Genomic DNA, 12,206 nt, shown 5'->3' on the forward strand with positions numbered 1-12,206 from the left:
ACATAGAGAAGACTTTTCAGACAATTTAAGTGGGGAAATTGTCAGTTTTATGAGTAGATAATTAATATCCAGTCGACAATGACAAAACTTGGGAAATTTAAGACAAGGTTAATGTAAATATGCTTATATTTGTATATCTACTTCATGATTGTTAGAGGAAGCTGAGTGCAGAAACAAAAGACTTTGAAGGTGAACTAAACAGTTTCTCATAGTACTTTATCTTTGGCTGCATTACACTGGAATATGAATAGGCCTATTGCGAATGTGGACGGAATTGACTATTGAAAATATAACGTTTAACTCGGCTCAAATGAATGAAATTACTCAAACATACATTTGTCCATGTTGATGGACAAGATTTAACAATAATGAACCAATCAAACTCGGACAATTGGTCTCATTCACTAAGCATGCATATGCACAAATTGCTAGTTTTTTGCGTTTGAAATGGTTTTGAGAGAGACACATATGACATTGCTCGAGGATCTTGCTGCACAGGCTTTCGTCTGTTTTTCACTCCTCCAACAAAAATAGCTTTATACAAAGTCATTGAAGAATCAACTGTTGTATCGCCGAGCAACACACAGTGTTCCTGAATAAATCAGTGAACGAATCATTTGAGTCAATGATTTAATGACTCACATAGACAATCAGTTGTTTAGCTTCTAAAAGAATCAGTGTTTAAACAAACTGGTTGCATTAATGATTCAATGACTTGCTCATAAAAACAGCCTATTAGTTATATTTCATACATAATGTAGCAAACCTGTACCAAATGTCTCAACATGAACTCGTATAAGATAATGAAGAAATATGTATAATGATGAATATTTTTAATAAATAAGTTACATTGTAAATAATTTTGCTCTCAGGCTGAGAAACGGCATTCCCTTTGCTGATAACTCATCGTTACATAACATCTATTTGTTTCAAAGTATAATCAGATCATGAATAATTTCACAGAGAAAAGAATAAGTGCACCTTGTCGAAATAAATGTTCACTAGATTAAGGCATGCTTGAGGCTAGTTTAGATTTTGTTGTTTTGTATTTCTTTTTTTGCACTGTCTGTTGAAACTGAATGTGTATGATAGACTTTTAGCTTGAAGCCATGTTCTGCTTGTAAATAACTTATCTCTCCAAACAAATCCCCTTTAAATCAATAACAGACTGTTCTAATGAGACTCCATGGAGTCCTTAAATCACCAAAGCAAAGTACATGGTAATTACCTAATCCAGGCATAATCATATTTGCATTAGACTAAAGGTTGTTTTATGCTTATTTCATTATAACTACCATACAAACAACCAGCAGTGTTGCACACAAGTTGGCAAGATGTGTCTAATAAAGCACAGTCCTGTTCTATGACAGGATGTACACATCCACTTGTTTATGCAAAAATTTGTTTTTCAGATCACTAGTTTTGGGAAAAAACGGAAGAAGTCAAAACTGAATAGCAGCCATTTATTTTCACAAAGATGTTGTCCTGACTTGCTCTTCACGGCTGAGTTTGGGTTCCAGATTCATACCGGAAAAAATAACTGCATTGCAATGATTCAGAGTCTGTGACACCAATTTCCAATTTTCCTCCCTGAATCTGCCTGTTTACTCAGCCTATCTATAAATAAGTGGCAGGTTATTAGTGTCACTCATAGATTTCCTACAAGCTCCTGTTTACCTCAAAGGCACAGCGGCTCTAAGTACATGGAACATGAGGGTCAAGATCTGAATTCAGTTCGAACACTTTGGCTCTGTTCCAAAACAGTGAACTGCCTTACTTTCTACTGCCTTTGGGCTGCCTCCTAGCCAAAATGGGACTTCATAAGGCACTCATTTTGAACACACATATGCGCAAATGTGTTCAGGGGACTCTATTGATTTCAATAGAGTGGTATACTAGCATGTTGCTAAGCTATCAATTTGATACTCTAATAAGCAAAAAAATAAATAAATAAAATGGATGCACATAGGTCAATGAAATAAAATTTAATGAATTAATTTATGTATATTTATAAACTACATTTATCTTCATTTGTTCACCTTTCTTTCAACTGAGCTTGCCGCAATGCATTGTGGGATTGCTTTCTGAGTATTAGAATTTATTTTAAAAGACAGAGTAAGGCCCCATTCACACAGAACATGTTTCTGCATTTAAAAATGCAAAACACGGCAGTGGAATGAAAAAAATGCAGGTGTATATATGCAAAACAAGATCACAGTGGTCAAACATATCCGAATGCATATTTTCATATAGAAAAGCAGCATAGTGGAATAAAAAAAAACAAAAAAAACATAAGACACAGTGTTTTTAGAACACTGTGTCGTGTGCAAGGCAGTGCAAAAGACATGAGAACACAGTGCAGTGGTCAAACCCATCTGTAGTTAACATAGAAAAACAATAGAAAAGCAGAGAATTGGAATGCAAAAATGTGTTCAGTGTGAACATCCCCTATAATATACAATTGCATGGGGAAACACTTTTAAATGTTGTCGTATATGGTTCACTAGGGTTTGGAACAGACTTTTATTTTTTTAATTAGTGTAAATGGGACAACAGCACATGTTCTCTGTTCTTGAGTTTAAGTCCTCTACAGATAGCGGTCTCTCATTAAACTGGTCTCCTGCAGTGATGGAGATCCATGTGCCAGTGATTCAGCTTGAGTTTAATCATCCCTATTATCCAGTGCATTTCCTTGGTCAATAAAAGTTGTGCTTATAAACAATTAATGATTATGCTGAAAAACATAGTGCAGCCAACCCTTGGTGTTTATGTGATAAAATGCTTAATTAATCCACTATGATGTGAAAAGGATCAACAGATGCTTGTGGTGAGATTAAAAGGCATGGCACTGTTGAGGAATGCAGCAAAACATAGTCGCTTCAAATATTATGCCTGCTATCTTTCATATAGAAGAGCTGTCTTATGTTCTCCATTTTAACAGCTTTACAAGACTGAAATATTGAGCACAGTTCAGTCAATCTTCTCTACTTTTCCAGTTTTCCCACATTTTCTTTGAATATACCACTTGCCAAGCTGTCTCAGTTCAGATTCTTTATGCTACTTTATAGTGGGAATGAAGAAAAATACCCTGAGGATATTTTCAACAGACCTGAGCGTCCATGGTGAGAAGACTTAGATCAATGCGGAGTAATTAATTACACATGCTTCCATCCAGTATTAGTGAACTTATTAAAAAAAATGAGGAAATTACATTCTTGTGGCATTTCAGACTGTCATGCTTGTCATTTCTAAAACATTCATAATTAAACAAGTATGATTTAACCTAAAGATGTCTCAATTGGCAGCTGCTCGGCTGATGCAAGACCCCCGGAAACAGGAGTAGACAAACTGGAGGCTGCCAATTCTGCTGTGCAGAACTGCAGAAGAACTGGTGATGGCATGTTTAGTCAACCAATCAGCGGAAAGGGGTGTTATATTCCCACCCACATGTAGAGATCAAATATTCAAGTTGTTTATTCATTTTGTACCCCTTTTCATTTGTTTGAAAACAATGAAAAATGAAAAAGGTGCCTTTTTTACCCCCCCCCCCTCGATTTCTATATTAAATCAAAAAACAAGTGACCAACAGATACACGGACCGGGAACGGAATCTGACGGCAAAATCCAGCTGTTGAAATCCATTCCCCCACCCACATTATGAGATATGTTAATGTAGTGGTTTGAAAGATGCTGATTATATTCTGCATGTGGATGTTTGACAAATATTAGAATCTTGACTAGAAATTTCCGACTAGGAAACTCCCGACCTGGAATTTCCGACTTGGAATCTCCAACTTGGAATTTCCCACCTGGAATTTCCAGTTAAGGAATTCCGACTTGGAATTTGACTCTCCGACAAACAGTTGCTTGCATCGGTAGAAATCAGCAACTCTATAAACGTCCTCAAAGTCCGGAGAGACTCCAGGCAGCAATTTTGGGCATGCAAGACCGATTCTTATATAGTTGGGGATATGAGGAAATACTAAAATATTAAAAATTGCTTGCCAAACTCATTTTTAAAGTTGAGTAAAAAATAATTCAAAATAAATTTTTGAGCAAGTACATAACCAGTCAGTGCTCAAAACTATCTACTTACCTTAGCCCGATTCACAACGGTAAACTTGTAATAATGTTTATGGTACTGGTGAGTTTCCGCGGGAAATACAATCGTGCCGCCATCATTAAGTCACATCCGTATACATAAAGAAGAAGTCCTGGCAAGTAGGCTATATCGCGTGTGAGGATCGCATACAGTCTATGGTGAGGATGCTGCAGGTGGCAGATCATTTCTAGCCTTTTTTCAAAGTAGCTGGAATAATTAAACATCCTTTTGATGGCAGATTGTAATCCAGAAAGGTCCAAAGGATTAGAGATTAGATTTAACAGAAAATGAAATTTACAGGTAACGCTAATACACACTAAATACACGTAGTAACACAATGCTGATGTTGTTAACATTAACAATTTTAGAAAAAAGTATAACAATAATAATAATTTGCACGGTTTGATGTGATATGAGCTAAGCGATCCGTTTTTTACGTGCAATTTTACACCACTACTGTATGTTGTAAGCGTCCCGTCGGGTAATAGAAGTTCTACACACACTTGTGGTCTTCACACCCACTTGAATACTTGGGCCAAATACAGGAAAAACATCATGTAAGTAGACAAGGGCTGCATCCAAAATCCTACTATAAACCTACTATAGGCTAAAAAAGGCAAAAAACTGTATTTGACAAGAATAGAATATCTGAATTTACAGTACTCATAAAAGTATAGGCAAAAAGTATCCAGATGACCTACTTCTCCCAGCAAGATTCTACAGAGCACAAGATTTAGCAAATCGAGGGAGCAAAATAGTCAATTGTGTGCATGACTTAGTAAATCAAGTGAACAAAATAGTAATTTGTTTTTGAATGATTTTTGAATGGCAGTGAAGTTACGCAACTAAATCTGGTAGGTCACATGACAAAGACAACCTGATGAATGTAGTACATCCGGCTTACATTCATACTACACACATTCATACTATATAGAACATAATTTGTTTTAGCGGTCATAAAGTAAGTACTTATTTAAAATAATTACCTCCTCGTATGCGATTCCGGACACAACCAGGCGTTCAACGAGCAAAGATTTAAGGAATGTAAGGATTACCTTTTCTGGGTCCAAGCCTCCACATGTTTCACATGAGAATACTATCTCAGCAGCCGAATATGAGCACTATTAATTCATATTGCAGTTTAAGGTAAGCTTTTATAAACTCACAATGTACACTTGCAGTCTCTGTGACACTGTGTTTTAAAGATTCATAAAAGATGAATCACTGTCTGCTCATCTGGGTTTTCGGTATGGAGATAAAAGGTTATCATGGATCTATATATGGATCATGATTTTTAGGTAGTTTTACAGCATGTCGTGAGTGTATATTAGTACCATTTGTTGTTTGCTTTTGGCATCTGATACAGCATTTGGGCCTGCTTAATGTCAGACTTAAGGAGCAGACTGGGACAGACCCACAGTCATTGGTGGCAAAGTTGATGGGAAGAGTGCACCAGATATTCAATGTGTTCCATAGGGACTAGTTTTTTGTTTTTGTTTTTTTGTTCATCTTCAACCTGATCGCATCAGAAAATGTTGTGTCACGTTTGGTTTTGTATTCACTTTCAGGTTACAAAAAAATTCTGCTGCACTTAAAGGGATAGTTCACCCAAAAATGAAAATTTGATGTTTATCTGCTTACCCCCAGGGCATCCAAGATGTAGATGACTTTTTGTCTTCAGTCGAACGCAAATTATGATTTTTAACTGCAACCGCTGCCGTCTGCCAGTCAAATAATAGCAGTGATTGGGAACTTGAACAATAAGAGTCGAAAAAACTTCCATAGACAAATCCAAATTAAACCCTGTGGCTCGTGACGGCACATTGATGTCCTAAGACACGAAACGATCGGTTTGTATGAGAAACCGAACAGTATTTATATAATTTTTTACCTCTAAAACACCACTATGTCCAACTTCGTTCAGCTTCCGGCTAGTAAGGTCTGATCGCGCTCTGACAACGGAAGTGATGTCTCGCGCTCATTGAAGTATATGGGCGAGTTGCAGTTAAAAATCATAATTTGCGTTCGACTGAAGAAAAAAAGTCATCTACATCTTGGATGCCCTGGGGGTAAGCAGATAAACATCAAATTTTCATTTTTGGGTGAACTATCCCTTTAAGGTTCTTAAGAGCACAGTGGCCTCCATAATCCTTAAATGGAAGAAGTTTGGGACGACCAGAACCCTTACTAGAGCTGGCCATCCGGCCAAACTGAGCTATCGGGGAAGAAGAGCCTTGGTGAGAGAGGTAAAGAAGAACCCAAAGATGGCTGAGCTCCAGAGATGCAGTCATCTCAGCGTGATTTCTCAGCTGCAGGGACAGGACGACTGGTTGCAATCGTGGGAAAGATGAATGCGGCCAAGTACAGGGATATCCTGGACGAAAACCTTCTCCAGAGTGCTCAGGACCTCAGACTGGGCTGAAGGTTTACCTTCCAACAAGACAATGACCCTAAGCACACAGCTAAAATAACGAAGGAGTGGCTTCACAACTCCATGACTGTTCTTGAATGGCCCAGCCAGAGCCCTGACTTAAACCCAATTGAACATCTCTGGAGAGACCTAAAAATGGCTGTCCACCAACGTTTACCATCCAACCTGATAGAACTGGAGAGGATCTGCAAGGAGGAATGGCAGAGGATCCCCAAATCCAGGTGTGAAAACCTTGTTGCATCTTTCCCAAAAAAAACTCATGGCTGTATTAGATCAAAAGGGTGCTTCTACTAAATACTGAGCAAAGGGTCTGAGTACTTAGGACCATGTGATATTTCAGTTTTTCTTTTTTAATAAATCTGCAAAAATGTCAACAATGTGTTTTTCTGTCAATATGGGGTGCTGTGTGTACATTAATGAGGAAAAAATTGAACTTGAATGATTTTAGCAAATGGCTGCAATATAACAAAGAGTGAAGAATGTAAGGTGGTCTGAATACTTTCCGTACCCATTGTATGTATGTATGCATATATCATGTGTCTCTTGTTCTAGCTTTATGTTACCTGCTGTTGGTTAGTTGTCAAGTTTAAGTTCAACTTCATGTTCAAGTACAAGTTCATGTTTATATTCAGGTTTATTATGTTCATGTTCAAGTTATAGTTGTCATGCCATCATTTGTCAATACATCATTTGTATTTGTTCAAGTTTGTAAATAAAAGCTGCACTTGGGTTCACTTCAACTTGCCTTTAGTTGAATTGTTACAAGTTGGCTATTTCGTATGAATAATTACGATTTCAAGAAAAAAAAAAAAAGGTTCACGCCGAACCCCACCCCCCAAACCTAACCATCAGTATGCTGTAAGCTGAAACGTAAAGTAAGAATTGCCCTGAGACTATGTTGACATCTGTGGATGGCAATTTCAGTGTGTTTGAATTAAATGTTAAAAAAGCAGTTATATATAAAAACAAAAATATAATAAAAACACCCATATACTACACAATTTTCTGGTTTCCTAATGTGTTCTGGATATTTTCATGCACACAACACTGGGGAATTGAAGTGAGTAAGGCTGGATATTTTAAAATCAGAGGAATTGGGAGAAATCGTATTTTGTGGTTATGAAAGCAGTGGGTTTTTTTTTTTGTTTTGTTTTTTACAGCTCTTGAGAACCAATTAGAAATTATTACTATTAAATTATTAAAGTGATCTTAGGCAGGTAGAATAAAACAACCTTCCAAGTGGGGTCAGAATTGAACTGGTGGAAGATTTTATGATTCATGGTATGACTTTATGGCTCTGTTCATCGTTATATAGCAGCCATGTCAAGTATAGGCCTATTTCTCAACTGCTCCTCAGTTGGCTTCTTTACTTAATAGTTCAAATATGCCTTCATGGCAAGTACAAAAAGGCCTCTTCATAACCCAACTGAACATGCATGGAGCAATCAGTGCTTTTGTAAGTGTTACGTTTTACAACATGTCAGTATATTTAAAAAGAAACATTGATAAGTTTTATTTAATATTTTATAATTCACCTCTTTCTTAAATAATTTTAATCAATAAGCTACCTTTTTTCTAGCTCCCATTAGCATGCAACAATTTTGTGCTTTCAACCGCATAATGATGACACTGAGAGATGACACGCACCCGCTGTTACTGTTGCTATAGTTACAAATATAACTTCCACCTGCATGTAATTGACTCCAGGTAAAAACGCGTGCTGTGATTTGCTTTGTTCAATTTTCTGATTACCTAATCATTAGTTTAACTTACTTTCAGTGCTATTCATTTTAAAATGTGCTGTCATTAACTTTACATTTTAGCAGACATTCATCAACACTGGATAACACAGGTGTCAAACTCAGTTCCTGGAGCGACACAGCCCTGCAGAGTTTAGCTTCAACTCTAATTTAATGCACCTGAATCAGCTTATTTGAAAACTACTGGTATGTGTGTTTGGAGCAGGGTTGGAACCAGGGTGTGATTTGTGAAAAAAAAACAGAGGGGGGGATATTTTGAAGAGTTTTTTTTTTTTTTTTTTTTTTTTGAAACTGTGTTAAAAATCACAGTGGAGCTATATACTATTTTTTTTACAGAAACATTTTTACAAAACAATTTCTTATTTAACCTTGAGATTTGAAGTATTAGATAGCATATATATGTGCAACACTACAATGACACTAATAGTTCTTAATTTCTGATAGAAATGCAAAATCAATCAGTAGTTATTAATAGAATAACGAGACACAAACCTTTACATTCAACCGTGTTTGGTCCCATTTATTTTTTATCACAGTGCATACACATAATAACTTTTAGTTCAAAAGTGCGCACGTTGGTTTACCTCAGATTTCATTAAATAGAATATTAGCTGGGCTGTACGCAGAGGTGGAAAATCCAGGGGTCAGAGAGGAAAAGTCCTGCCATAATTTTATTTCACCCACTGAAGCATTAAAGAGATAATTAAGTGATTAATGGAGTGATGATTGACCATTATTGAAGACACCTGATGATAACAAGCTGAATCACCAAAGGAGAAAATCACTATTTTTAAGTTACCATCATCGAGGTCATCAGGGTTTGTTTTAGTTGAGCTCTTGACTTTTTAGTATTAGATTTTGTATGTGCAGTTTTAATTGTGTTAAAACCAACCAGACAAGCAAAGTTAAAAGATGATCAGATGGTGTTGATTATGTTTTTACATAATCAATATTTGATCTGAATCACTGAGTTAGATTTACATTATGTGATTCTACAGCAAAAGATCAATTTTATCAATACAAATTTTTTTTTTTTTTTGAAAGCTATCCTTATCACAAATTTTTTTTAATTTAGGCACACACAGAAATCAAGAATCAGCGTATGAATCTCAGCAACGGTGACAAGCAACATATTCTGATAAACAGATCAACTCAGAACATTAGAAAACAAGCTACTAAAAAGTCACAGAAAAACAACAAAATTTAAGTAGTGAGAATAAAGAAAATTACTAAGACAATTTCAGCTCATAATTTATTCATGCAGCAATGCATGATGGGAAGCATGGATGAATTTTGATTGGTGGCACCCAGAATGCATTGCAACATGCTTTATTACTCTCACCACTGTTGAGATTCACAGACTGATTCTTGATGTCTGTGTGTTTAAATGAAACTTTTTTTTTTTTAAATCAGAAAAAAAAAATATATATATATTGTAAAAGTTGATCTTCTGCTGTAGAATCTCAGTGCTGCTGTAATCAATAATGTAAATCTAACTAAGACTGGGCTCTAAATGAGTTCAGTGATTCAGATCAAATAATGATTATGTGAAAACATAACCAACACCACCTGATCACCTTTTAACTTTGCTTGTTGGGTTGATTTTAACACAATTAAAACTGCCCAAATAAAATCTAATATTAAAAAAGTCAAGAGCTCAACTAAAACAAACCCGGACCTCGATGACGGTAACTTAAAAATAGTGATTTTCTCCTTTGGTGATTCTGCTTGTTATCATCAGGTGTATTCAGTAATGGTCAATCATCACTCAATTAAACACTTATTTATCTCATTAATGCTTCAGTGGGTGGAATAAAAATATGGCAGGACTTTTACTCTCTGACCCCTGGACTTCCCACCTCTGGCCGTACGCAGGTTTTCATAATTACCGAGGTCAGAAAATGTTGCATGCTCCTCTGAGAAAATTTAGATTTCCTTGGTGTACATATGTGCATTTTTAAGTATTTTTAAGGCCAGCAAATTGGACAATAGCTTTAAAACCATGTCAACAAATACATGCATGCACAGTTTTGAGGCAGCTTTAATCGCATGTTTGGTCATTTCATGACTTAACTTACAACAGAAAAACAACGATCATTGCTCGTAGTTTCTTTTGCGCTTATTTAAGCTATAATAACGTAATTATGCAGCGCGCGCATTTGCGCATGCATTTCTTGAGTGCGCGTCACGAGCACGGTGTAACGGCTGATTGGACAGTCGTGTTAATTTTTCTGAGTTTTACCGACATAGGCTGACAACATCTCATCTGACTGCAGTTCACTGCTGTTCAACTGAAGCTCCCTCGTCGTTACCTGCACCTTTTCTGCGCTCGTTTGACTTGCGTCTGGCACTGAGGCGAAGTCGGAACGCGCGCCTGACAAGTGTCCCGTTTGTTGTGGTCATAAAGAGACAGTTCTATATGAACGCAGCATTTTACTTGATGATGTTATGTAATTATGTTCCATAAATAAGTAACACAATCCACCATAAAACGTGCAAGAAGTAAATAAGGAACTGCTTGAAGCAAGCTAGTGGTTTGCTGGACGCTAGACACTACTTCCACATTTGTCCACGGCACTGTTGTCATGTGGTTTCTACGTCAGTAAAGGTGGTAACAAAGGGTAACTGACGTCATTGACAGGCGACTGCATTGCCCCATGTCACTTTTTAGAATGGGAATTTTCTCATGATTTACAAGTAGTTGAAAACATTAGAGATATTGTTAATCAGCTGGACAAAATATATAACACTAGCCTAGTGGTTTTTGGATATTTTACTGCAAAAATTTTATATATTGTACCTTTAACGTTCTTTGGGTCACACTCTGTCTGGTAGTCTATTTTATGCATGTCTAACTAATGTGCTATGCATAGCCTATAGTTGTAAAAAATGTAGGAAAAAAATAAAACTATCTCAAGTATCTATTTACCTAATATGACACTTAAAATAACCTTTGTTGTTGTAATTTAATGTAAACTGTTTGATTCACGTTTTTGACGAATAAAACCAATTTAGATGTCACCATAATAAGTACATTTTGGTTACCCCTTACCTGACACTTTTGTCCTGGAGTTGTTATGACAACTCCCGCGCAAGAGATGCGCCGCGCGTGGTTTGCCTCAGTTCGGAGCGCCAACCAATCATCTAGCCAGCTTCCCCTCTGATCACGCGCTGGATTTACAATTCCGAGCAGCTGCTTTAAAAAATAACTTGGAGCGAACGTAACGGTCGCCATGGGGCAACACGGCGCCAAGACTGTCGTATTCCTTAGTAGTTTTAAGGTGATAGGGAAGCAAGGTACACATTCGCGCTAGACAAACAACTCAACTACAAGAGAGAGATGAGTTTGAGGTGATGATAAGATGTTGAGACGGACTGTATCTCGTTATACTGGAGAGAGGAGTGAGACGCGCGCTGATCAACCAGAGGCGACACAGATTCATGGCTCAACTGTTCTCAACTTCTGTTGAAAGGCAGCTGGAATGACTCTCTTTTTACAAGTACGGGAAATACAGAGATACAGTATATTCAAATATACTCTTTTACATTAATATGCGCAGTCCGCTCTGAAGTTTTTCTCTTTACTTCTTCAGGTTGCGTGAATAACTTTACTAACCAAACCTCGGAGAACAAGTTGGTCCGGGATGCCAGAAAATATCGCCTTTCTGACGAACAGCACAGAATTGGGGCACGTTGGTCGCGCGTTGGGTTCGAGCGCGCGCCCCGCCTGGTTAATAGCGGTGCTGGCCAGCGTGCTGATCTTCACCACTGTGGTGGATGTTTTGGGTAACCTGTTAGTCATAATTTCGGTGTTCAGGAATCGGAAACTGAGAAATGCTGGTGAGCTTTCATTTATCTTTATGGGCTACACTCTCAATACTCGTGCGCTGTTCATTGATAAAGCGATTCACGT

General features: G+C 37.2%; 1 protein-coding gene across 1 annotated transcript in view; it reads left to right on the forward strand.

Moving 5' to 3' along the window:
* The first annotated feature begins 11,937 nt into the window (after window positions 1–11,937).
* Window positions 11,938–12,206, forward strand: part of mtnr1bb (melatonin receptor 1Bb) — a 29,824-nt gene continuing 29,555 nt past the window's right edge. The window contains exon 1 of the mRNA XM_067399331.1: window positions 11,938–12,133. Coding sequence (XP_067255432.1) covers window positions 11,938–12,133 — 196 coding nt within the window. The remainder of the gene's footprint in view (window positions 12,134–12,206) is intronic.

The sequence above is a fragment of the Chanodichthys erythropterus genome, chromosome 10 (assembly GCF_024489055.1).
Source record: "Chanodichthys erythropterus isolate Z2021 chromosome 10, ASM2448905v1, whole genome shotgun sequence".
NCBI classification, from domain to species: domain Eukaryota; kingdom Metazoa; phylum Chordata; class Actinopteri; order Cypriniformes; family Xenocyprididae; genus Chanodichthys; species Chanodichthys erythropterus.